The 27,567-nt window shown below is 37.7% G+C and overlaps 1 protein-coding gene across 1 annotated transcript in view; it reads left to right on the plus strand.

Annotated features, from left to right (window-relative positions):
• Nucleotides 1-121: 121 nt before the first annotated feature.
• Nucleotides 122-27,567, plus strand: part of scaf4b (SR-related CTD-associated factor 4b) — a 45,077-nt gene continuing 17,631 nt past the window's right edge. Inside the window, exons 1-16 of the mRNA XM_079609924.1 lie at nucleotides 122-317; nucleotides 1,008-1,091; nucleotides 1,447-1,491; nucleotides 2,417-2,578; nucleotides 2,660-2,789; nucleotides 4,012-4,169; nucleotides 4,714-4,809; nucleotides 5,004-5,089; nucleotides 5,182-5,245; nucleotides 5,332-5,493; nucleotides 6,959-7,029; nucleotides 10,783-10,997; nucleotides 12,292-12,392; nucleotides 14,798-14,911; nucleotides 21,027-21,183; nucleotides 21,330-21,424. Of these exons, the coding sequence (XP_079466050.1) occupies nucleotides 282-317; nucleotides 1,008-1,091; nucleotides 1,447-1,491; nucleotides 2,417-2,578; nucleotides 2,660-2,789; nucleotides 4,012-4,169; nucleotides 4,714-4,809; nucleotides 5,004-5,089; nucleotides 5,182-5,245; nucleotides 5,332-5,493; nucleotides 6,959-7,029; nucleotides 10,783-10,997; nucleotides 12,292-12,392; nucleotides 14,798-14,911; nucleotides 21,027-21,183; nucleotides 21,330-21,424 (1,776 nt within the window). The 5' untranslated portion in view covers nucleotides 122-281. The remainder of the gene's footprint in view (nucleotides 318-1,007; nucleotides 1,092-1,446; nucleotides 1,492-2,416; nucleotides 2,579-2,659; nucleotides 2,790-4,011; nucleotides 4,170-4,713; nucleotides 4,810-5,003; nucleotides 5,090-5,181; nucleotides 5,246-5,331; nucleotides 5,494-6,958; nucleotides 7,030-10,782; nucleotides 10,998-12,291; nucleotides 12,393-14,797; nucleotides 14,912-21,026; nucleotides 21,184-21,329; nucleotides 21,425-27,567) is intronic.

Genomic DNA, 27,567 nt, shown 5'->3' on the forward strand with positions numbered 1-27,567 from the left:
ATAGATAGATAGATAGATAGATAGATAGATAGATAGATAGATAGATAGTAACTGGATATTTTCTGTCAGACATAGGTGTTCAGTCTGTGTAGTGTAGTTGTTCTCCAGTCCTGTGGGCGGCGCTCTGTCCCCGCTCACTCAACGCGTCTCGACGCTAGCGGAAGGTTGTGTTGAGTTTCTGAGCTTCAATCTCATGCGGCCTCGTCGCGATTATCCAGATTACACATGTTTATTCGGATCCAGGAGAATATATCCAAAGACATATTGAGTTAATATCGCCCATGGACATGGATGCGGTGAATGCCTTTAACGGGGAGGTGAGAATTCGCGTTTTATTAGCCGTTACCCTTTACCATTAGCCGAGCGCGCGCGCCAAGCTCCTCCAAAACAATCCTTGTTTACGTTTATTGTTCATTAGTTGATGAATATCAGACCGATTTTGCAGTTTAAACTTCTAAATAATCAAATACAAATCTAAGTATAGTTAAGATGTTATATGAGTATGATTAAAGTAAGTTTGTTTATTGACCTTCGACCTGTTCGTGCAGTGAAATTGCGCTTAGTTAAGATTTGATCTAGTGCTCACATCACACTTATATGTTTATACAGATATTAAATAAGGGATATATCATATTTTACATTAATTTTATCTAGTTTTGCCTGGCTGTTGTAATAGAATCGTATTTAGAGAGATTTTCCGTGGCGCCCCCTAGTGGTTTAGAGACCTGATGAACTCTCAGATAATTTTAGTAGAGTGCTATAATGCAAATTATATATAGTATATATATCCTTATAATTTTTTAGGTCAAAGCTGTTTTCATTAAGTTTGTTATGAGATTAAGTGCATGTTCATATTAATTTTGATATTATTTATGTAAACACAAGCTGTTCTTTTGGAGTTTGAGATTGCCGGTAACTGAGCTGAAAGTTTTAAATGTCATGTTGTTCTCAGTTTTGATCTTGTATTTCTGATGAGGGTTAATGTGTAAGTTTTTCCTCCTCTGTAGATGTCGTCCATGATGGACATGACTCCCCCGATCTCTCGAGCCAAAATGATGTCTGTAACCAAAGCAGGAATCAAAGCTATCAAGGTAAGTCAGAACACAAATATGGATGTTGTGAGTTTCACAAAACGATCCTGATAAATTAGCAGGAAGTAATTAACGTGTCTCTATGCTTCATGTTCCTAATATTTTGAGTGTGTGTTGATTTTTATAATTGTACCTAAGAAAATGTTTAAAAGATTTATTTTACCTTCACATCATTCACTGATGTTGATGTAAACATTTATACGGTAGAGTTTTGACGGTTTAAACGGTTTTTACATGAGTGTTGCCTGTTTATTGATTTTAAAATGTGTTTTTATCTCATGGTTTTTGGTGTTTTGATACTTTTTGTTGAAATTTTCTTTTGTGACTGAATTTTATTATTTATTTGCTTTGTTAGCTTTACAAGCACGTTGTTCAAATCGTGGAGAAGTTCATCAAGAGGGTATGTAATAAACTATATATTATTAATGTTCTTATACTGATGATCACTGTTTTTATGGGAAGGTAAATATTAGGGGTGTAACGGTACGCAAAAATCACGGTTCGGTACGTACCTCGGTTTTAAAGTCACGGTTCGGTTCATTTTCGGAACAATAAGGGAAAGAAATGCAAAACATTAAACTGCTGGTTGTTTACTATAAACTATTTTTGAACAATTTGTTTACACTTTTTTTTTTTAAACACACTTTTTAATAAAATATAACGTTAGGCTAATAAATAAAAAAGATATAAAATAAAAAAAGAATAAGAAATAAAATACTGCTGCAAAGTTCTCCACTAAATAAAATACTCTCAAACCAATATTGGCCGTGACGCTAGCTAGCGAGAGGCTGTGCTAAAGCGAGTGTGCCGTGTATGTGGTGATCTTTATTTATGCGATATTTATGTCCGAGCCCGACCCGAGAGTTAAAATCAAATTTTTTTCTCTCATACTAATGACACATGTACGTTTGTTTGTGTGGAAAGCCCGCTTTTAACAGAAAGGCATTCGGAAATGTCCACAGATGAGCACATCAGCGCTCTTAACACAGGCGCGATTGCACGTGTTTCGTTGTCACAGCAACATAAACAAATTTCCGCACACAGGAAGACAGATGTTATGGTAATATTTTACATGTATTTGAATCACAAAAACGATTAATCAGATTTAATAAGTGCAACGCGGAGACTTCCGACACTTAATATGTTCGTGTGGAAACTCGGAATTGACGTATGTTCCGCTCACAAAACTAGCCTAATTTACGTGAAAGATTGCATTCGGTGCACATGTGAACCATACCGAAAGTCCTGTAGTACCGAAACGGTCTGGTACGAATACATGTACCGTTACACCCCTAGTAAATATGTATTTGTTTTTGTCCTGTCAGTGTAAACCAGATCTAAAGGTCCCTGGTCTCTATGTGGTGGACTCGATTATCCGACAGTCCCGCCATCAGTTTGGCGCAGACAAAGATTTGTTTGGTCCGAGGTTTTTGAAAAACTTCACTGTCACATTTCAGAATCTTTTCCAGTGCCCAGCCGATGACAAGGTACTGACTAATCCCCTCCAGATTTGGCAGTGCATGCAGGCAGCTGAATGTTATTGATGGAAGTTGTGTGTTGTAATGTAGGGGAAGATATTGCGTGTGTTAACTCTGTGGCAGAAGAATGAGGTGTTTGGCATGGACGTCATTCAGCCGCTGTTAGACATGGCCACAGCTCCACTACTGCCCGTTTTAGAGAATGGAACCACAGTTACCGGTAAATGAGCTAAAGAAATAAATGTTTTATGTTTCAGCTGGATCACATTTGTTTCTATTAGGGATGCATCGATATGAATATTGTGGCCGGTAACCGATAAGTCTTTATATTTGAAAGCCGATATATTGGCTGATAAATCCAATTTTTTATATCATTTTTGAGAGCCTGATTATAATAAAAAAAAGTCTCACCATTAAAAGCCATGTCCCAAGCACACAATTGTAATGTTCTCATTAGAATTTGACAGAACATTTTGGACTTCACTGTATTTTCCTTTTTTGAAGTGATTCCAATCATATTTCAAGCAATTCAAAACCATCGTGTTGAACTTCACCATCTGAAGTGTCTCAGCTGAAGGAGATAATCCATTATTTATTCGCTTACATATATCGGTTTTCTTAACGGGCCGATAACGATAACATTAAAAATTAGCGTCGATCGTCCGATACCGATATGGTGGCAGATATATCGTGCATCCCTAGTTTCTCATCTTTTTATTATGCTTTAACTTTTAGGTTTTGTGTCTACTCTCTAGAGTCAGATAGTTTTAAGTTACTCTATCGTTCAATAGTTTAGGGTCTTTAAGAATTTTTATTTAAATTATTATTATGAAAAAAGTGACTTCAGCTCACCAAGGCTGCATTTTTTCAAAAACAGTAATATTGTGAAATATTATTACAATTTCAATTATGCGTTTTCAATGTGAATGTTTGCTCAAAGCTGATTTTTCAGCATCTAAATCCAGTCTTCAGTGTCACATGATCCTTCAGAAATCATTATAATATGCTGATTTGCTGCTCAAGACATGCACAACATATAATATGCTGTGCTATTAATGGTCTGATAAATGTGGAAATCGTCATTATTTTGATGATTAGAAAGTCCAAAAAATCTGCATTTATTTGAAATGGAAATCTTTTGTAACATGATAAATGTCTTTACTGTCACTTCTGATCAATTTAATGCATTCTTACTGAATATTAACAACTGCAACAAAAAACATATTGACCCTACACTTTTGGATGGTAGTACGTATATTTGGCAGAATTCTGATGTAAATACTTTGGATAGTGTTTTGTTTTTTGTCACTGTTTGATAGTCTTATTAGTAGTTACTGTAACCTGTATCATATTCAAACTAGCAGCCTGTAGTCTGCTGACCTGTGGTTTAAACTGTAGCCTGATCTCTGTTGTTAAACTGCACTTTTCATTGCTTTTTGTAGCTCCTCCAGTCATGCCGATGGCAGAGCCAGCACCAGCACTAGTACCAGCACCATTTATTGCAGCACCTGCGCCAGCGCCCATGCCCGTACCCAACCTTCAGAGTCCAGTGCCCCTCGCGGCAGTCGCTCAGCTACTACAGGGCACAGGGGGCGTAGAGGTAACACAATATTCAACTCAACTCATTTTATTTATAAAGCACTTTCAACACTGCAAAAAATGCTTTTCTTACTTAGTATTTCTGTCTTGTTTTCAGTCCAAATATCTGAAAATTCTTAAATCAAAATGCATTTACTAGATGAGTAAAATGACATAAGATATTATGTCCTGTTTTTTCGGGGGAATTAATCAAAATTAAGTGAGTTGATGCTTACAAAAAGCTAATTGATCTGCCAATCGGGTAAGAAAAATAATCTTAATTCAAACAGAAACCATTTTCTTTTACCCCATTGGCAGATAAGTTTGCTTGTTTTAAGCAAAAACTCACTTAATTTGTATTTATTTCCCCAGAAAACAAGACTTTATGTCATCTTACTATAGTAAATTCATCTTGATTAAAGAAATATTTGATATTTGGACTGGAAACAAGACAGAAATACTAAGTAAGAAAAGCATTTTTTTGTAGTGAAAGTCATACAAATGAAATGCTGTACATAAATTGCTATAAAAATCAAACTGAGTTTAATCTGAGTTATTTGCTTCAGTTACAGCAGCTTCTCCAAAGTCTTCAGCAGGCTGGGGGGGCGGGGCTTCCTCAGTCCACGGCCCCGCCCACTGAGCAGAAACCATCATTAGCTAAGGTAAACCGTCTGAATGCTTCAGTTTGACCATTTTGACATCACCCTTGCATCCTCGTATGTCTACTTAAGGAATAAATAAAGTTGATAGAGCTGAAAGATATCAGCAGTTCTTGTTATGCTATATAGAAACCATAACGCATGGCTTGGATCTGTTAGTTCACTCCCTGTAACATTGTGTTTCTGGTTTGACTCAGTCTCTGCTGGATCGATTTGATTATGATGATGAACCTGAACCTGTAGAGGAAAAGACTGAACCAGCCCCTGCTGCTCCCATTACCATGTAGGACATGAATAAACTCTGTTCACATACAGTGAAATATCATTTGATATTTTTCCCCCCAGGTATTAAATTAACATTGTCATTCTTTACAGAAACCTCCCTCCAGAATTACAGCAAGCCCTGCAAGCTCATCTTCTAAGTCAAATCGTTAACCAGGTATTAATTCTGGCCAACAGAGCTTTAAAGAATATAAGAGCTTGTCAAAAATATTGTATGAAATTAAAGTGTTTCCTCGCGTCCAGACACAGATGCCGGGGCAGATGGTGTCGCAGGGTCAAGTGCCGTCCCAGGGTCAGATGGCACCTCAGGAGTTCCCATCGATGGTTCAGACCCAGATACCAGATAACCCTCCTCAAACCTTTGATGAGAACATCATGCAGCATAGTACAACCCAGCAGCCACAGGTACAGAACATCGAGATATTAAAGGGTTTGATCACCCAAAAATTAAAAGCCTGTCAGTAATTACTCACCCTCATGTTGTTCCAACCCCGTAAGACTTTCGTTCATCTTCGGAACAGTTCATCTTCAATCTTTCTTCATCTTATTGGCCAGCATCACACATATGACCAGCGTCGGCCAATAGTGAGCCTACTTTCTGACGTGCAACCCAGAAGCGATGCGCTGTTACACAACGTGAACTCACTCAGAGGCCCACACAGAAGAAAATGATTAGTTGAATAGTCGTTATTTTTGTTTGTTTTTTGCACACAAAAAGTATTCTCGTCGCTTGATAAACTTAAGGTTGAGCCACTGTAGTCAATTGGACTATTTTAAACATCGTCGTTAACAACTTTCTGGGCCGGCAAGTTTAAATGACATATAAGCTTATGGAGGAGTGAGACAGCTCTCAGATTTAATCAAAAATATCTTAATTTGTGTTCCGAAGATGAACGAAAGTCTTACGGGGTTGGACAACATGATTAATTACTGACAGAATTTTCATTTTTGTTTGAAATAAACCTTTAATAACTCAAAACGTCCTCACCAGTCCAAGCTCTTATTGAAACTCAAATGCTAAAACGATTCTAAAATCAGTTAGCCCATATTTACACGTAGGGCTGACTTCTAATAGTCGAGGATTCGACGATTCGATTCGGAGAGGTCTGATTCGACTATGAACCTCATAGTCGAATACATGGGCGTCAGTTTGGTTTGAAATGTGCTGGGGACAGAGACGCATTCGCATTTTCAGAAGGGCTGGGTACAATTTTATTTATTTTTTCGCTTTCGCGCAGGTCATGTTTTGAAAGACGATGTCCTGTAGCTTACTAATGTAAATAAATAAAAATGTATTCAAAAATCTGCTTCACATTTTCAGCAGGGCTGCGGAGCGGCTGTGGGTTGACTCCACACGGTTCTCATGTGCGTTAAAAAGCTTTACCTACCTAAACAACGATTACCAAATTTCCCTCTCATATTGCTCCTCATAACCACTGAAAATGGTAAAAAAATCAAACCCGGAGTCCAATTATTATGGACGTTATCTGATATTAAGCGTTTCTGCTTCACATTTTCAGCAGGGCTGCGGAGCGGCTGTGAGTTGACTCCACGCGGTTCTCATGTGCGTTAAAAAGCTTTACGTGGTTTAATGTAGCCTACCTAAACAACGATCACCAAATTTCTCTCTCATATTGCTCCTCATGTTTATGAAATGTTATGATATATGTGTGATGTGTTTTTTAGCTCTTTTGTTTGAAATGGAAAAAATCTAGCTATCTAAAAAAAAAAAAAAAAGGTTCGACTATCAGTCGACTATGGCAAAATCTAACGAATCAGATTCGACTATGAAAATCCTTAGTCGAAAACAGCCCTATTTACACGTCAGTGAGGCTAAAATCACATGTATAATTCCTCTGACCCATTTCAGGATTCAGCTGAGACAGAACGCTCGGTGCATGATGGGAGAGATCGAAGACACGGCAGACGGACAGGATCAAGGTATGTTCTCTGAGTGCACTTGAACATAAGTCCTTTAATTAAAAAGCCTCTACAATGTTAGTAAATCACTCACATATGCAACTAAATGATCATGCTATGTAATTAAATAATGTCTATTATTAGCCACTGGCTAATAAATTGTTGGATTTCACTCGCCAGTGTTTGAGTTAGAGGCTAAGTATATGTTTAGCACTCGTCTTGAATACTCTGACTAAATGCTTAAGAGTTTTGCTCTCTGTCTTTAAAGTGCACTATATGAAGAAACTGCAGTAATTATATTACATTAATGGCCTATAGTGCCTTTAGTTTTAGCGCTCTCATAAATATAACTCGTGTTACATGTATATTTTTAAACTTGTACACTTAATTTCTAACAATTTTTTTTTAGCAAAATGTGTATTTTAGTCAGAATTATTTCACTCCTAATCTACTGCGTCTGTTTGACACGCTTGCGCCAACCGGCGCTCGTTCATTGAAGAGTGTAGTTTAGCAAGTCCCGCTTGTTGTCAGAATATGCAAAATGGAAATATTCACGGGACTTTCTAACATTTACAGATAAGGATATAAACCATAAAATATAAGTTGTGCGCTGAGGAAAACACGTGTCAGAGACATTAATCATCACAGGGCTTAACGGGTCCAAATATTAAAACTGACCCGGACCCTTGAAAGTTGGACCTTGACCCGACTGGACCCGATAGGCAAATTTTGTATCTCGAGTCAACTTGCATAATAATAACTTAGACTGTTTGCCATTTAAACTATAATAATGATTGCTCATTCAGTGCCGCTGACGTCAGCATTACTTATTTGCGATCATCTCTGAGCTGAGTGACCAAACATTTTAGATTTAACAAGATGGTTCAATCATTATATTTTTTTTAAAATGGGTGAAAGAAAGCTCTTTCAAAGGGTCTTGCTTGAGACTGCACATGTAAGCTGGAGCAACCTGAAATATAAGCTTTTTAACGCAATTTAAGTGTCACAGAAAACATTCATGTGACAGTTCATCTCAGATTTTGTTGCTGATTTGAAATATTTTATTTAAATATGAGTGTGCGAGGCTGCAAGCAGTTTTTGAGATTTGTTTGCATTTAATGTTGCACACAATAGGGACAAGAAAACTCATGATCACTGTGCGCTTCGGCTTGCATTAAAGGATTTGTTCACTTTCATATAAAATTTTCCTGATAATTTACTCACCCCCATGTCATCCAAGATGTCCATGTCTTCCTTTCTTCAGTCGAAAAGAAATTAAGGTTTTTGAGGAAAACATTCCAGGATTTTTCTCCATATAATGGACTTCAATGGCAACCAATGGTTTGAAGGTCCAAATGTCAGTCACAATCATAGATCTCAATGCAGCTTCAAAGTCTCGAACCGATCCCAGTCGAGAAATAAGGGTCTTATCCAGCAAAACGATCGGTCATTTTCCAATAAAAATAAAAATAATATACTTTTTTTACCACAAATGCCCGTCTTGTACTATCTCTGAGATGCGCCACGTATTATGTCATCACGTTGGAAAGGTCCTTAAACGTCCAGTATATGCACACGTAAGGACCATTTTATACAATAAACTGACACAAATACATGTAAATATGTGTCTTTCAACTTACATACATCATACTTGTAAACACTGGGTTGGTACTTCTGACTACGTCTTGCGTGACCTTTCCATTGTGATGACGTAATGCGTGGCGCATCTCAGAGATTGTGGCATTGTGGTTAAAAAGTATATCATTTTTATTTATTTTTAGAAATCGTTTCGCTTGATAAGACTCGCGCGTCGATCATGTCGAGACTTTGAAGCTGCATTGAGATCTATGATTATGACTGACAATTGGACCTTCAAACCATTGGTTGCCATTGAAGTCCATTATATGGAGAAAAATCTTAATGGTTTCCTCAAGAACCTTAATTTCTTTTCGACTGAAGAAAGGAAGACATGGACATCTTGGATGACATGGGTGTGAGTAAATTATCAGGAATTGATAATTCAATAATTCGCTTGTGTTTTTTTTTTTTTTTCACCTTGTTTCCTGGCTCACACTTTTCTCATCCTAATTTTACAAGTTGCAAGTTACAAAACACACGCACAGCGCTGACTGGCTCTGATCACGCCTGGGTGTTCTCAGATCGACTCGGGTATTACACAATGTTAAACAGACTCGGGACCCGAAGTGATAGATCGGGACCCGACCCGATAAAGCACATTGCCGTGTGGCTGACCATTTAAAATATCAGGTCCTCAGTCTAGACGTCTATAGGGGCTTTCGCACCGGATAGTTCTTATCTAGGAACTGGCCACCAGAGTGGTTCCTCGAGTACTTATGGTTCCCATAGGAACGTTTTCCTGGTTGCATTCGCACCGCCAGTAGGAACTCTGATGTGATGTAAGCCACGCTTGTTGTTGTGACTTTTATTTTGACGGCGCGGCAGACCTTTATTTTGACGGCGCTGAGAACGCCAGAGCCTGAACACACAGTGCTCGCATTCTCAGTGTTTATTAGTTTACGATCTGTCTAACACGTTATTAGATAGAACTGTTATATATAAGTAGACAGTAATGAAAAGTTATTAGCGTTAGCCGTGTGGTTGAGTCCAGTGTCGCTAGCTGAGCAGAAATACATAATCATGTTTCGCTTGGTCTCCTCAAAGTTGTGTTGGATTTTCTCCTCAGCGTAAAGGTTAAGATGCCCATCTATCACTGTTTTCCATGTTCGTAGAGTTCGTTTCTGGAGTAAATATATAGTCTAAAATCTGTGTTTACACAGCTTTTGTCGGGTGCTGGTGTTTCGCGTGCGTTCGGCCAAGATGCTGTAAATGCTTTTGTTTGAAGAGCTTATAAAGCATGTTATGTTTCAGACAACTTGGATCATGTACCTCACTCTGTGTCCTCTGCTGTTTTCCATTTGTGTTATGTCCATAGAATTGTGTTATTCACTATTGTAAAGTGATGTGACTGGCTGATGTTGGCAGCGCACAGACTCGACTAATCGATAATCAAATTCGCTGTCGATTATTTTCAGTGTCGATTAGTTGTTTCAGACCGTATTTTCCGGACTATAAGTCGCTCCGGAGTATAAGTCGCATCAGTCAAAAAAATGCGTCATGAAGAGGAAAAAAACATATAAGTCGCACTGGACTATAAAGTCGCATTTATTTAGAAATTTATTTCACAAAATCCAAGACCAAGAACAGACATTTAATCTGGAAAGGATTTAATCAAGTTATTCAACTACACAATAGCACACAGAACAACAGGCTGAATAGGTGTCCGGTATGTTAACGTAACACATTAACAGTTATTCAGCTACACAATAGCATAAAGAACATGCTAACTAACCCTAACCTGGGAGGCTGAATAGGCTAAATTAACATAAGCCAGCGAGTCCAACAAGTTACCGGTAAGCAAGTTCACCAAACTCCCGCGATCTCCACATCATTGAATCTATTGAATTCTTCCTCGGTGTCGCTTCTGAACAACTCCGCCAACTAGAGCGCCCTCTCGCGGCTGTAGACGGTAATGTTTTCTCTTGGTTCATCTCAGTCAGTATGAATTCATATTGATTTATAAGTCGCACCTGACTATAAGTCGCAGGACCAGCCAAACTATGAAAAAAAGTGTGATTTATATTCTGGAAAATACGGTAGTCTTAATGTAAAAAGCTGTGTATTTTTTATGAAGATAAGCTGATTTGGTGGAATCATTCATATATACAAAATATCTTAAATGTTGTGTCTCTCCAGGTCTCCACGGAGACGATCGTCTTCGCACTCACGCAGATCGCGGTCCGGTTCCCGTTCCCGCAGAGAACGCTCGAGGTATCATCGCACGCGCTCCCGATCCCGAGAGCGCCGAGGACGTTCACCACAGCCGCGCTCAGAGGAGAAGAGAGACCGGGAGAAAGAGCGAGAGCGGAGACAGAAAGGGTTTCCGCCCATCAAGAAGGAAACTCTCAGCGGTGAGAACGCCACCATATGTTACAGTTGTTTCTTATCGCAGTGAGGCACAGCTGCACTACTTCCTGAACTTTAGCCAGTTCCTTTGTTTCCTGTCTGCCATTATTGGACAAACTGATTAATTCAGGTGTGTCTGATTATTGTTGTTGGTCAGGCACACCTGGATTAATCAGTTTGTCCAATAATGGCAGACAGGAAACAAAGGAGCTGGCTAAAGTTCAGGAAGTAGAGTAGCTGTGCATAAAGCCCATTCTTGTAAACATGCAATAGAATATAGATTAATAGTAGGGGTGTGCAAAGCAGCCGCTATTTGTATCTGTATTTGTATTTGTTGAGGGGGGAAAAGTATTTGTATTTGTATTCGAGTAAAATTCAAAATAGGCGTAAAAATCGTAATTATAAAAAAAAAAATTTGCGTTACACTTCTAATTTACGTTATGTGCAAGTATTCTTTAATTATATCCATTATAATAATTTTTATAGATATGCAATATTGGTTGATGTTTTTCAATAAATCCAGCAATGAAACAAAGAATGTCATTGAAAATAAAATAACATAACAGCCCTTACCTCATCATGGTTAAACAACAACTAATAAAATACCATTGTGAACATTATGTAGCCTATAGCCTACCTCTTGCTGTCTGCAAAAGACAGAGTAACTTACGTACCATATAACTCCCACACGTGCGTACAATTCGACAAAACTACACAAGCATTTTTAAACTTTTTAACCAAACGTTAACGTTACTCTGTCAACAGCCTATTGTCTAAATTACCGCGCTAAACAGCTACTGTACGTAAACAGAGCGAGCATGAGAGCACCTGACTGCAGACGTCAATAATGCCGCGTAATGGAATAATCTCCCGATCGCTTCTCGAAAGTTATAAACTGCCTCAGGAACCCAGTTAAGGTACAAACATCTATTCAACAAAAATAGTGATGGAGTTAAGTGTTTTTTCGATCAGCTGAGCGCTCTCTGTTGCTGTGTGGAGCAGCCTGTGTCCGTCACTCTCTCACTCATCCGGGCGTCGTGCACTGCGGTCTCATGAGGAAACGCAGCTTTTTGAAATAAAGTTTTTCTTGTTCCCGAATACAAATATTTTTTTAAGTATTTGTTCGAAATAAGTATTTGTAAAAAACATGTTATTTGTGCCTTTCCGAATACCGTATTCGGGTTCGGCTCCACCCCTAATTAATAGCTATCTTTTTTTTTGCACTGATTGTAAATGTTAATTGTCAGTTTATTGTTCTGATATGTTATGTTGTTCAGTGTTTTCCTTTGTTTGTTGCAGTCTGCAGTACTACATTATGGATCGGACAGCTGGACAAAAAGACTCAACAGCAGGACATCATGAGCCTGATGGAGGAGTTCGGACAGATCGAGTCCATCAATGTATGTATAGATCAGTCATATGTACACTACCGTTTAAAAGTTTGGGCTCAGCTAGATTTTTATTTTAAAATAATTTAATGATTTTATTCAGCAAGGATGAATTAAATTCATCAAATGTGAGAGTAAATACATTTTATAATGTTATAAAAATATTTCTGTTTCTAATAAATCCTGAAAAATGTCAGTTTCTAAAAAATATTAAGCAGCACAACTGTTTTCAATATTGATAACAACTTTTTCTTGAGTACCACATCAACATATTAGAATGATTTCTGAAGGATCATGTGACTATATTTTAAATTGTAGGAATATTTCACAATAATACTGTTTTACTGTATTTTTAATCAAATAAATGTAGCCTTGGTGAGCATAAGAGACTTCTAAAAAACATTTTAAAAAGACCCATACGTTTTGAAAGGTAGTTTGAGCAGTTTAACTGGTCGCTTTGAACAACCGCTTTGAAACTGAAGCCTTGAAATGTAACTTTTTTTTTTCAGGAAAATCAATGTAATATGTTTTTGTCCAATATATATATTTTTATATTAGATTTCTATGTTTTTATTTTGTGGGAATTTAATGATACAATGCAATATTTATACAATTGTTATGAGCTATTTTTTTCTTTTTCTTCAATAAAGGCAATATTTCCAATTAAAATAGTGAAGGCCTTTTAAAATATTTTTTTTAAGTGAGAATAGTGCCATCTGGAGGTGTCATGGTGTAACCATTTAGGTTTTGCATTTAGATAGATATTTAGGCATTCTAAAAGACTACTTTTTGTCAAGGTTTATATTTTTTTTTTGCTAGTTTAGTATCAGATTTTGCATTATGATTACAATAAAACAACATTTTGTTAGGAATGGAACACATGGGAAGCTTTTTAGTTACTCAGTATTTTATTGATAATTAAAAAATCGAACAGAATAAGGAATAGATAGCGATAATTCTAAACAAACATTGCAATTAATTGCCTTTTTATTCAATTTAATTCAATAAGTTGTAATAAAGCTTCAGAAAGGAGCCGCAATTATGAATTAACAGCAAAACATATTAAACTAACATAACAGCAAACATAATCAATTCAGTTCTGTGTGGGTGTGTGAGCAAGAGAGAGAGATGGAGACTCTTGTATTTTTTCATTTATTGATTTTATTTCACGTATTTTTTAAATTTGCTCTCTTAAAGTCTTACCAGTTAATTTCTGTGCGCGTGGGTGTCTTTTTGAAGAAGATTAACCCCTTCTTTGCTGTGTTTTTTTGCATCATGGCTGATTTGTATTTTGTAACACCAAAAGATTCTCTGATTTCCCCATTCTTTTCCTATCTCTGTCATTTTTGACCATGAAGGTATGAAAATGTATCTACTTCACACATTATGATAAAATGATAAATTCATCAGGTCATAAAGTACCAAGTGTTATTTTTTTTCCAACCCCATTAACCTATCAGAATCATGTCCATAAATAGTTTTGTGTGTGTTCACATAGCTTATGCGACAAAAGTGACACATTTTTTTTTTATATATATATATATATATGCATGTTTCGTTTAGTTCCAACCAAAGAGGCCCAGGAGGGTTAATTATATAGCTGGTTTTGGCTACAAATAAGGCAGTATCACATGTGAAGAAGGAAGTCCCAGAATGCATTGCACTTTGTGTATTATTGTATGAGAGACTCAAATAGGTCTCTTATAAGGTTCCATTTCAGTTAGGATGTAGTTAGCAAGGATGCTTACTAGCTTTTTGGAAAAACCTTTATGTAAAGCCTGCAGGGAAATTTAGCATCTCCTCCACAATGGACATTCTGCTTACAGGAATAGTCAAATGTGACTTGTATGGAAGCTAGTTTCCGCCACAGAATGAAAAATAAAAAAGCTAATTGCGACTTTTTATCTCAATTCTTTTTATCTCAGAATTGCGTGTTATAAAGTCGCAATTACATGTTATAAAGTCAGAATTATGAGACATAAACTCGCAATTGTGAGAAATATACTTGTAATTCTGACTTTTTTCTCTCAGAATTGCATGTTTATATCTCACAATTATTACTTTATAATACGCAATTGGGAGATATAAAGTCAGAATTGCATGATATAAACTCGCAATTGCGAGAAAAAAAGTCAGAATTCTGAATTTATAACATGCAATTCTGACTATTTCACGCAATTCTGACTATTTCTCGCAATGTTAACTCGCAATTGTGAGATGAAAAAGTCGCAATTATATTTTAAAATGTTTTATTCTGTGGCGGAAACAAACTTCCATAGACTTGAGTGAAATGTGAAAAGTTTTTTTTATACATTTTTATTATTATTATTATTTCATTGCTTATTTGTGGTAAAAAAAAATTAAAAAACATGTTTCAAATGTTTTTTATTGAAAATGCTGTCCTTTATCCTGTGCAGATGATTCCACCCAGAGGTTGTGCCTACATCGTCATGGTACACAGACAGGACGCCTACACGGCCCTGAACAAACTCAGCAGAGGGGCTGTTAAAGTCAACCAGAAATCCATTAAGGTACCGTGACCAACCTTTTCTTCCTGTCCACAGTGTTCTTGCGTTAAAATGCCTTGTCAGGGTTATTATTACTTATTATATGACTCTCTTGAATACATTTAGCGCATGCTTTTATCCAAACCAGGAACATAACAAGCATGGCCTCTAGGTCTGTGACGGTGGCAGTTTTTTTTACCACCACTGTGGTAATGGACCAACTAGTGTGGTGGTTGGGGGTGTTTTTATATATGTATATCTCAATTAAATCAATTTTGAAATAAAATAATAATAATAAACGAGGCTCAAACATGAAGCCGGTTGTAAAGCATTGAAATAAATGGCAGTAGATAATATTAACTTAAATAATATAATAGTTAAATATTTAAAAAACATTATTTTTCCTCACAAAGACGCGTGATATAGCCTTCCGCTCTGCGCTTTGATCGGGATCAGGGATGTGAGACACGAGCAGAAAGACCATCTCTTTTATATATATATAAATTATATATATCTTCGTGTTTTCAACTTGTAAAAGGTCTGAAGAACGAATTTTATCTTCCACAAGGGCAAGACATTTAGGCTATGTTTGATTTTGCGCTGCCAGAGAAAGCGAAAACTAAAATCACCCGTGCGTGTGAAACGCGCTTTACCAAATAAACTTGACGTGCTTTACCAAGTCTAATAACAAGCACAAACTGTGTTAAAAAGAATTTGACGTGCAAGTAAAAAGGTACGTTTTTCTACTTTACCACAGTAAAGAATGTGAAATATAATAGGCTTACTTTAAAGCTAACCAAAGGAAGAAACGTTTATAATCCCCTGCGAAAATGGGTGAGACGTGAGAGAAGATTTGGGAAAAGAAACAAGAGATTCCATGTCCAGTGGAATAACTAATAAAATAGTGTTAAATTCTCTGATAATCGGGTGATCAGATCTTAAAGCAGAATACTAAGCTGACAAAGCTTACATTTTTATGGGCTCACGCACAACTCTCTCATTCGTCACGAATCCAAACGTTTGGCTGCGATGTAACATTTAATTGCTAACCTATTATTTATTTAGTAAACAAAGCTTTGTGCTTCACTCCTGTCATAATATTCATTGAAAACAGCATTCACATACAAAAATGTGTTTTGGTGGACCACCGCCGGTGCAACTCATTCCCCGCGGTGGTGCGGTGGTCAAGTTAACCATCACAGCCCTAAGCTCATCACTAGGGATGAGAACCGATTCTTCTTCAGAACCGGTGCCCAGTGAATCAATTCCTTGGAACCGTTAGCATGCCTGCTTAACAATTCCGCGTATCGGTTCCGCTCGTTGCAAATGTGTCATGACGTCACACACGCGCTGCGTTGTTTTGATCCAGAACGCGGCAAACATGGCAGAGGCAGAAGTTCGACGCAAGAAGTATGAGGCCTTTAACGGGACGCCACGTTGCTTTCTGACCAGCCATCGCGTGCTGTCTCACACACATTCACTCGCACACATACATACGCACTCACTCACTCTCATGCGCGCGCGCACACACACTCTCTCGCGCTCACTCACTCACACAAACGCACACATGCTCACTCACACACACGCGCACATACACACTCGTATTTTACGGTGTCCAATACGGTTTAAAACGCCGTATTTGACGGAGTTTGGCTTTAAATGCGATTAATCTATGGCGTATTTCTGACCCTCTTGGCTTGCCATACTATCTCGTGCTCATGCACACACTCTCTCGCGCTCACACACGCACTCTCTCGCGCTCACTCACTCACACACAAACACACACATGTTCACTCACACACACACTCACTTTGAGAAGTAGCTCACCTATACTTTTAGATTTGTTCTGAGGTTGCTACACATAATTTGTGTATATGTGCTCTGTGCTGTGTCTTCTGATCAGATATTAAAGCGAGTTAATACAAACAAACAAATTTGTACTTATTCCCTCACCCAATGAGAATCGATAAGAGAATCGATAAGGAATCGGATCGATAAGCAATATCGATAATGGAATCGGAATCGTTAAATTCTTATCAATTCCCATCTCTACTCATCACAGAACCAACAATATTCACAGTATGCAATGCCAGGTTTATTAAAGAGGCCATATTATGCCCTTTTACAAAGTCTTGATTTTGTTTTGGGGCTCTACTAGAATAGCTTTTAATGCTTGAATGTTCAAAAAACACCTTATTTTCCCCATATTCTCCATAGTTGCAGCTCCTCTCTTTTCAGTCTGTCAATAACACTGCTTAGTTCCTGTCTCTATGAAGCCCCTCCTTCTGAAAAGCACAATGAGCTCTGATTGGTCGGCTGAATCAGTGTGTTGTGATTGGTCAAGCGCCTCGAGCATGTTTGGGAAATGTCCCGCCCCTTACCATAACCTCTAATTTCATAACCTCTAGGGCTGGGCAACACATTATTTTTTATTTTTTTTATGTGGTCGATTCGATATCGATTCTCAAAAGCCACGACTCGATTTTTTTCCATATTTATTTCCGCAAATATTAAACATAATATCTGATTGATTGTAATCTTATTACTAGTCTTGTCCACATGATGTCATCCTCTTATTTACCTTGTGTGATGTTACAACGGGGACCCTGTCTGTTATTCATTCAGTGCTGAACATGGCGCCTTTCCGCGTGAAACACAATCCAGATAGTTTTTCATTTGCAGCGTTTTCAAGCCTTGCCAATTTATGCATTCAAGCGCAAGAGAACGCGCACTGTGTGATAAGTTTCTGCGTGTCTCATACAGCATGCAAATAATAAAATAAATTATTTCACGCCTCCCTTCACTTAAACAGACAAATTCACACAAATGTATCTCAAAATGCCCGCCTTTGCGAGTATCCAAGTAAACCTATCCGGTTATGGCTTAATTAACCAGTAGAGAAAGAACACGTGTATCATTATTGGATTTATGCATTAGTCTTAAAGCGACAGCAACCTAATATTCCTGCAGCAGTCTGTGTTTTAATGTTAATCAAACTACAAAAGACAAAGATAAAATCACTCCCTGCTCTTCACTGTATATCTTTTTTTGTATCTTTAATAAGGATTAACCTTTATTTAATTTGTATTGGTAAGATTATATGCAGTGTTATTTTACATGTGATTACTTAATTACATTTCTGTACCTGAAAACTACTGTTAGACCTACCTGAAAAAATTTAAAAGCACTGATTATTCCACTTGTATCTTTGTTCTAATGGATTTATTTATTTGTGCTATTGCTTAAGTTTAATTATTGGTTCTCTTTTTATTAATGACTGTTTACTTGTCTTTAATAATCTTTGAAATTTATATTAGTTATTAGTTTTAGCTGTGGTATCAAATGCAATCGAGAATTGTAAAATTTCACTGCTATCTAAAATATTGTGTGTCATAACGTTATTTATCACAATACAAAGTGCATTGGTCAAAAATAATAACTACTTTATTAATTTATTACTTTTTTTTGTGGTGGGGCCAGTGAAAATTTAATCATTGAATCGAGAATCGAATTGAGATTCCCAGCCCTATTCAACACAATACTAACTAACTCAAGCAGGCCCTGCCCCTTTATTTTGCATATGCCTTGGCCGTGAATATAATAAATGAGGAATATTATGCCATGTTCATTCCTGGAAGAAAACTCAAGACTACAATGGAGGCGTTTCAGGGAGTTCAGAAACAGTGACACTGATATAGAGAATAACTCCCGCTGGAGGGACTTTGTGCTTTAAATCGAGCGGAGCTAGTTGATATATTAAACTTTTTCCGTATCCGGTCGGCAAAACTCCGAACACATCTTCCATTTCTAAGAATGACTTCAGTGCCCCGTTCTTTTCTCAAAGAAAAGCTTAAAGGGGTCATGACATGAGAAACCAAATTTGCCTTGATCTTTTGGTTTATAAGAGGTCTTTGTACCATTAGAACGTCCTGCAAGTTTCATAGCTTAAGACGTCCTCCCCATTATAAACGAATCATTTATTTAATCAAGCTCTAAATACAGCTCGTTCTGGATCCATGGTAAGAAGTGACGTCACGGTGCGAAGTGACGTACCAGCGTTTGCATATGACCGCCTCCAGCACAAGACAACTACGCTTAAAGCGCAAGACGACTACGCTCATTACGTGTCATTGTCGCGCCCGCGCCGCGCGCCTCACAAGCGTTCAGTCGACGAGTGGGTCTGTGTACAGGAGTGGGTCTGTACACAGCGAGTGGGTCTGTGTACAGGGAAATTACGATGCCACGCAGATGTGCTGTTCCTGGCTGTGGACAAACATCTTTGAATACGCTGCCGAAAGATCCAGACGTCAGGGTAAAATGGATGCACTTTATTTTTTGCGGACGTTCCAGTCACGGCGTTAATTTAAGCGTTTGTTCTATAACGTTACATTTTAAGGATGACTGTTTTGAGAAAAAAATCCCAATATGATGCTTGGCTTTGCCAGATAACTGTTGCTCAAAGATAAGTCCGTGCCGACTATTCTGGGCTCAACAACGACGACGCAAACTTACTTTTTATCACTGGCTGATATAAACACATTTTTATAAGAGAATCTTGAAAATATGTCGCCTTTCTAGTAGTCCTACATGTGATAGAAAATTTAAAATGTTGCCTTTATCAATGCTGCATCTTCAAAGATGGCCTGTGCATGCATTTTTGTCCGTGGTACACCCTATCATTTCATTGAAATTAGTTAAATAAATGTTAAACTGTTAGCAAATTAAGCTATAGGATAATTATGCAACAATAATTTCAAGTGTCTTTCAAATAATTTCACGTTTTCAAGTGTCTCGGGTTACAATTTTTTTATTAATTCAAAATAGTTTCACTTTCCATGTGGACACGGGCTGATCCAGTCTTCGTTGTTGTGGTTTATTTTCCTCTGATTCCTCATCTGATTCCGGCTCAAACGTTTTATCCATAGACAGTATTTATCATTGCAAGAGCCATCGCTTCGCATGCATCACCCGCTATTAAACAGTTGCGCTGAATCCGCAAATCCGCAAATGTTCTGACTGGGGGCGTTAATAATTGATGCATAGGCACTGACGTTAGCCAATCATAGCAGTGGGCGTTAACACTGAACTCTTAAAGGGGAAACACCCCCAAAACAGACTGTTTGAATCAGAGGATGAGAAACAGGGTGGGAAAAGGTCATACATCACTACATTTTAAAGGTTTTTTGTAAAAAAAAACTATAGTAATACTATAATTGCACATAAGGGAACATAATAATAAAATAAAAAAAAACATGTCATGACCCCTTTAAAGGGATAGTTCACTTTAAAATGAAAATTGTCATCATATACGCACCCTCAAGTTGTTTCAAACCTGTATTAATTTCTTTCTTCTGCTGAACACAAAGGAAGATATTTTGAAGAATGTTGGTAACCAAACAGTTAACTGGTCCCATTGACTGACATAGTATTTTTTTTTTCCTACTATGGAAGTCAATGGGACCAGTTAACTGTTTTAAAGTGAACTATCCCTTTAACTCCAAGTCCTCCAGAGTCGCGGCCAAAGACTATTCGAAAGACCGCTGTTCGCCAGCAGCCATCTTCTTTGTTTTCAAGTAGCAGGAAACCGTCGCAACTCTGTCGTCATTATGTTAAGCCCGCCCACCGACTCTATACACGATGTGATTGGCCTGACTAGAGTTTGGTTTTTCCAGCTCGCAAACCAACGGAGAGTTGCTAGACGACACTGGCTGCAAAATAAAATTTGCTGCCGCTAGGGTGCGTCTAGATTTCTAGGCTATGATTCTGGCATTCTGTGACTGAATATATTTTGTGTAATTACACTGATCTGTATAATTGACCGTTGCTTTAGAAATTGATTTCCTAGTACCTAGCTTTGCTAGTTGTATGTCTCTTGCATCACTCTGCACTCTTCTTCTCACATAATTAATTTATTGGGTAAGTAAGAAGTAATTTTTTCTAATGATTGTCATTTTACATGAATAGACTTCCAAATGCACAAGTCCATTCTTTAAATGACAACCATGCAATAGTCTTTGTGTTGTTAGATTACTTGCGTTACTTTGATTGTCCCAGATCTCATGTTTGAATGTGTAGTAGCACCACATGCTTGTTTTGAATCTGTGTGTGGGCAGTTGTTTGACTCGTTGTCCTTGATCAGATCGCATGGGCATTGAATAAGGGCATAAAGACGGACCTGAAGAAGTACTGGGACGTGGAGCGGGGCGTCACTTATGTCCCCTGGGAAAAAGTCAAACCCGATGGTATCCTGAATCTTCAAGAAGGAGGCATGCTTGACTCTGAAACACTCAAATCAGGTAAACACCAACAAAATGGCCTTTCTTTACATGTACAGCTTCTAGTACATTGTTTAAATTTATTATGTTTTATTGCCTTATTTCAAAAGGCATAACGTGAATGCATGTGACATTTGTTTTTAAAATTACTTTAATTTGATCTTTAGAGTGGAGAAGTGCTGTGTCCAAACTGGTTGTGCCAGTAAGAGAAGGACCTGAAGGAAAACAGGAAGATGGAGCTGCACTACCAGCGGTATCACAGGTAAAATATGAGGGGTTTCCTACAGAACTCCTCAAGGGTGTTAGGTGTCTCGTTCAACTTTTCTGCTCTCGTTTTGTCACGTCTTCGGCATATAGTAGGCAAACAGTGTCTCTGTGTTATTTGCTTTGCACTGACGGTTTACTGGTGCATGGTTGCCATCATATCTGGCAAATGAAGAGCCATAGAGCTCAAAATAAAGCAAGGTTAGTGTCATGACTGTCTAGTTTTCTTTCCGTGTTTCAGCAACATCGCTTTCAATGACAGTTTTTGTCAAAACACGATCAGTGTCCCACTGCTGTACTATAGTAGAGCTGATTTTGCATAAATGTGTTTCTGGTTGACATGTTGCAAACACTCTCCTCTAAATCTGTCATGTGTGTTTTAGATGGACCAGGTTGCTTTTTAAGAAACTTTTGAAGACTTCACACTAGGGCTGCCCCCAATAGTCAACGAGTAGAGGCTTGGTCGACTACATTTTATTTAGTTAGTTAGTCACAGGAAGAAGAAAAAAACCTCCACTGGAATTGGAGAAGTCACACATATCGTTAACTGCTGGTCCATGCGGTAATATGTCGGGCAGAAAATCCAAAGTGAGGGAACATTTTGAGAGGGTAAAGAAGCAAACGTTCGCCTATCATTAAACGAGCACAAACATGACTTATTTAAAACATGTAGGCCTATGTAATAGTCTTAACTTTAGCCACACGTGGTCACTCGTTCGAACATGATATATTGTATATTTATTTGGCGTGTGTTCTGACATGAGTTTTCATTCGATGTTGAGGATACTTGTCCGTCGGCCTGATATTTCTCTTATACGTGTGTCAGTTTGCTCGGTTTGTTTATAATTTATCTTTGTCCTACATTTTAAAAGTATTTCATTTAAGATAAGGGTGTTATTATTATAGGTTATTTATTTTGTTTGCGCTCTGATCTGAGAGAAGTTCACATGATGTTTGCCGATGTTGGTGCGGCAAGATTTATGCACGCGCCTACTTTATATTTTAAATGCCAGACTAATCGACTAATGACTTAACTGTCGACTAGCCAAATCTTTAGTCGGGGGCAGTCCTACTTCATACTAGGAGTTAGAGCTGCACGATTAATTGTTAAACGCGGTCTTGATTCAAAGTCACATATGATCTTATTCACGATTCAAATCTGCGTCTGTGCTGCCGCTGAGCCAGAGAGCATCATGGATATGTATGAAAGCTTCACAAACAGTCTTTTTTTACAACCTCATCGTACCAGAAACAATCATACTGTCATTTAAATTCACAGAAGTACTGGGATCGAAGTTTATAGTTCTGAAATAAACACTACTGTCTATGTTAGCAATCAAAATAGATTGATGTTTTTGAAAGAAACTTGACACTTCAAATATTGTATAATTACATCGTTGCACCAGTAGGTGGCGACAAGTGACTTTTAGTGTATTTGTCATTGAATCATTCATTCAAACCGTTTTTTTTAATTCGTTCAAATGAACTAAAACATTAATTAGTATGCAGCAATTAACATTTTGTCAGAACCTCTAAATTACGTGTTTTTTTGTTTAGCCGTCTATTCAGAATCGCTGGAGAAACGTGATCTCTATTGTGATTCTCGATTCATCCACAATCGTGCAGCTCTACTAGGAGTGTAACGGTACACAAAAATGATGGTTCGGTACGTACATTGGTTTTTGATGTCATGGTTTGGTATGGTTTCAGAACAGCAGGGGGAAAAACAAACCATGTTTATTTTTTTTACAGTGGTTTACTGAACAAACTATGCCTGTTCTTAAGTATGTAAATATTGTTGCAACCGACAGCAACATACAAGGTTTATGTTGCTGCTGTAATTTGAGGAAGAGATTTGAAGTGCTTAGACATTTGGATGAGAAATGTGTCTGATCTGCTCTGCCTTTTTGACGTGCGTGTCGTTTATTGAACGAATAAACCCTCCTGGCACTCGTTTAGTGAAGTCTGCAATGAGAAACCTAGACTCGCTCGCTGTCCGAATAATCCTTTATATGAAATCGAAATACTTGTGTGAATTTGTAACATTTACAGGTAAGTATACAACCGTAAGATGTAAGTTGTGTGCTGATGAAAACGCATTAAACAATGCAAACCACTGGAAGTACTTAATATAAAGCATATCTAACAAATGTAGATCGTGCACTTATCCGGCAGCAGCTCACTCTTGTCTTTTAAATTTTTCTGATGTGTTTGCAACATCAAAATATATCGATATAAATATATTTTTCCTTCCTAGGGGGGAAACTCAGAGTTTGACATTATGTTCGGCACACAGAGGAGTTTCTCCCTATAGTTAAAACAACACTGTGTTCATTCGGTACACATGCGTACCGAACTGTAGACTCGTACTGAATATGTGTACCGTTCCACTCCTACTTCATACTCTATTCAAGTTCTCTGATGTGGATGACAAATGTTTTGTTACTTGGATTTCTTGCGTGTGTGAGCACCAGAAGACTATACTCGAGATCAAAAACTCACTCCATTTTTAGTAAACGTAAACCTTAGATTTGACCCAATAGTTTGACTATTTGCAATGAGGACAGTGTCAGCGAGCAATACAGTAGCACAGGCTCTAGAAATAATGACATGCGCAAGCACAAAGAGACTGCATTATTATTTTTGGTCTTTTCTCAACTGGTTTCTTGTGATCTTGACCATTTCTTGGCAAAAAGTATTACATATTACAGTAATGCACGGCCTCCAGATATCTAAACGACTTAGCACAGTTAGCATAACTATTTTCTCCATATTTTCATTTCCATTGTTTAGTTACTATTAGAAGTGCCTTATAAATAAATGATCTTCTGCATTAGATGGGTGTAAAAATGTTATAGCATTACTTTGTAAAGAATATACATGATGCACAGCAAGCACAGTTCGGTACATGAGGTGTTTCTGTTCGGGTGGCTGAAAAAGAGTCTGGCCAATAGCAACTGTTAATATAGTGTACTGTTCAATACTGTATCTACAAGTGACGTTCACTGGCACCTCACATGCTTGCTCTCCATAACACACTGAAGCGCCGGGGGTTTAGTAATCACTTTAAAGGGAAACCCTTTGTGCATCCCTGGTGGATTTAGACAGAAGGCGGAAGAACAATTGCTGGGAAAACCAAAAGAGGACAACAGGTGGGTTCAGGGAATGCAAGGAGACTCAATCACAGGCAGTCGTCTTAATAATATTATAATATCATTCTGTTTATTGTAAAAAGAAAACTTTGCGTGTAGATTAAGACGTTTCCAGCTGGTGAATTAGTCATTGTAAACAATGCATGGGTGGAAATAGTGTGTATAATTTTAAATAGTTTTTATCATTGTGAAAATGCATCTAACTTTAATACAAGCTACATGACAAAACAATGTGCCACACTGAAGCTACTTCAATAGTTTTTTATTAGTAATGTGTGAAATATTAAAAGCTAAAACAAAAAACATCTCCAAAAACGGTACAAAACAAACTTCATTACTTGTCTGTGTGAGAGTCTTGAGGAAATTAGGAAAAGGGAACATGTACATACGGGCAAAAACACCTCTGAAAATGGTACAAATTTAAAACAGTGTTCGTTCTCTGTGCTTTAAAGTATATTGTCACCATTTCACAGAGTTGTTAACCATTGAATCACTGAACCATTGAGTGAGTTGTCTGACAGATTCAGTGATTCACAAACTGACTGGTTTGACTGATTCACTGACTGACCTACAATTATTAGTTCACAAATCTAATATTTGCTAGTCCTGATTAGACTCGACTGCACAAGAGTAAACTCAACTTAAAGATAATCTTTGTTTCAACTCACAAATATTCAAGTCAATGGATCAAGCCAAAATCTTGTCATGGCAATTGTCATGAGCTAAAGAGAAGAAATATGTTCAAATGACTTAATGGGGCTATCATGTTTACAGTGAATAAAATGTTATGTAAATCAGGACAATGACATTCTGGGGACAGTACAAGAATATAGATAGGAATAAAACTGTAAAGTTTTGTGTATGTATAAGTGCTGCAGAAGTGGAAGTTTCTGGCTCGGTACAGGGGAAAAATCTTTGTGAGAATCGAAATCTACAGACACTAATAAAACACTTAAATGTGTAGTTAAGATGTTTTCTTTCCACTAGTCTGAAAGACCTTACGGAAGCAAAATAGTCTATGAAATAACTATGGGTTTTGCCTGTACTGTCTTGACTTAATCGTTAAAAGAAGCCTTCGGTACTGAAAAACGAAATCTCAGATTGGTACGCTACTACCTTGTTACTGAGAAACGTAGTTTAACTTTGAAACGTTTGCTGCTCAACAGTGGTAAAGTTACCCAATGGTTTTCCACTGGTAACTTCTGTCTGGTGTGTGTGGCTTTCAAATAAGTTAAGCAGATGATGTTGATGGTATTAAATGCACACTTTCTACAGACACTATGCTATAGTTTTGTTAGTAAAAATGAATATTAGTTTAAAGGGGTGGTTGATAATGATTAAACTTTTCTAACTTTAGTTAGTGTGTAATGTTGCTGTTTGATCATAAACAACATCTGAAAAGTTAAAACGCTCAAAGTTCAAAGCAAAGGAAGACATTTGCTTTTAAAGAAATTGCTTTTTAAGGACTACAACAAACGGCTGGTAGCGACTACACAACATTGCTACCGGGTTTGTGACTTCACTAACCCTAAAATTTACATAAACCCCGCCCCCGGGACACGATTTATAGATTATCATGACAGAATATGCTAATCAATGACTAGAAGATAGATAACTACACATCAGATACATAAATTTAAACACAAACAAAAAAGTTTTTGACATTTTCAGGACACAAGCAGTTGAAGCTCCGCCCCCTGTGCCGGGAGCAGCAGCTCTTTTGCATTTAAAGGGGCAGACACAAAAACTGTATTTTTCCTCACCCTCAAAAAGTGACAACTTTAACATGCTATATAAAAATATCTGTGGGGTATTTTGAGCTAAAACTTCACATACACACTCTGGGGACATCAGAGACTTATTTTACATCTTGTGATGTTAAACCAGTGCCTCTCATTTTTAGTCCAACAGCACCTCCAGATTTTGTATGTCTATTTTATCTGACATCAGTTCATGGAGCTTTTGGTGATTTTTAAATCGGTTGTTAAATAAGGCAAACGTACCAAATGTGTAGATAATGTTCATACATTCATCAAACAGTCCAGGAGAGCTCTGTTCAAACTGAAGACTGTGCATATTAAGTCACGCGTCGGTGAATGTTTAGAGAGTTCAGCTTTTGAATGGCAAGAAATCATCAATATTCTCCAGTGGACTCTCAAAGGTGGCGCTGGATTTCGGATCTCCTCCTGCTTTGCGGTTCTGTGAAGAACTCCAGTGGGAAGGTAAACGCTCATTGATTCCAGGACAGTAGTTGATAGCTGATTCCAGGGCCCTGAACTTCACTCAACCCACATACACATGGAAAGGTAATGGCTTAATGCCAGGTTGAATGAAGTTTCACAGTTCTAATCCAGTTTAGTGAAATGATTGGATTTTTTTCCATGTTTGAAGATGGCGAAGCATTACATGCATTGCAGTTTTAAATTACGTTTTCATTGTTCAGCCAGTCGGGTTCAAATCCGAGTATGAAATGCGGCAGCAATGACATGTGTAGGTCGGCGAGATGAGGCCTTATTTCTGCCGATCCATCGCAGCGATGGCCTTGTGTACCTGCGGACCGAGTCTTTCACGATACAGCATCACCAAATGGTGATGGGTCGGAATCGGCTGGAATCATTTTGGTCGAGCAACCAGGATATTCTGGACCGTCTGCTCTCTTTCCTCGAAGGAACCAGAGATTTGGTAAGGTGACATTTTCTTTTACTCCGGTTCAACCGCTGATTGTAGGCCACGCTTAATGGCCTTTTTTTTTGTTGCGCTATTCATACTCCCTACACAAAATATGACTTTGTGCTGAATTTTAACATGCACTAAAAATGCTGAGTTGGATAAACCCAACCATTGGTTTAAACTTTTTAAATTAAAGTTTGAGACCTAATTGTTGGGTTTATCCATATTTGACCCTAACAACCCACACTTATTTTTTTGTGTGGCTAAAATGACAGACCTATTCATTGTGCCAATCTATTCAAAGCGTTTAGTCTTGAAG

Source organism: Phoxinus phoxinus, assembly GCF_949152265.1.
Source record: "Phoxinus phoxinus genome assembly, chromosome: 4".
Classification (NCBI taxonomy): domain Eukaryota; kingdom Metazoa; phylum Chordata; class Actinopteri; order Cypriniformes; family Leuciscidae; genus Phoxinus; species Phoxinus phoxinus.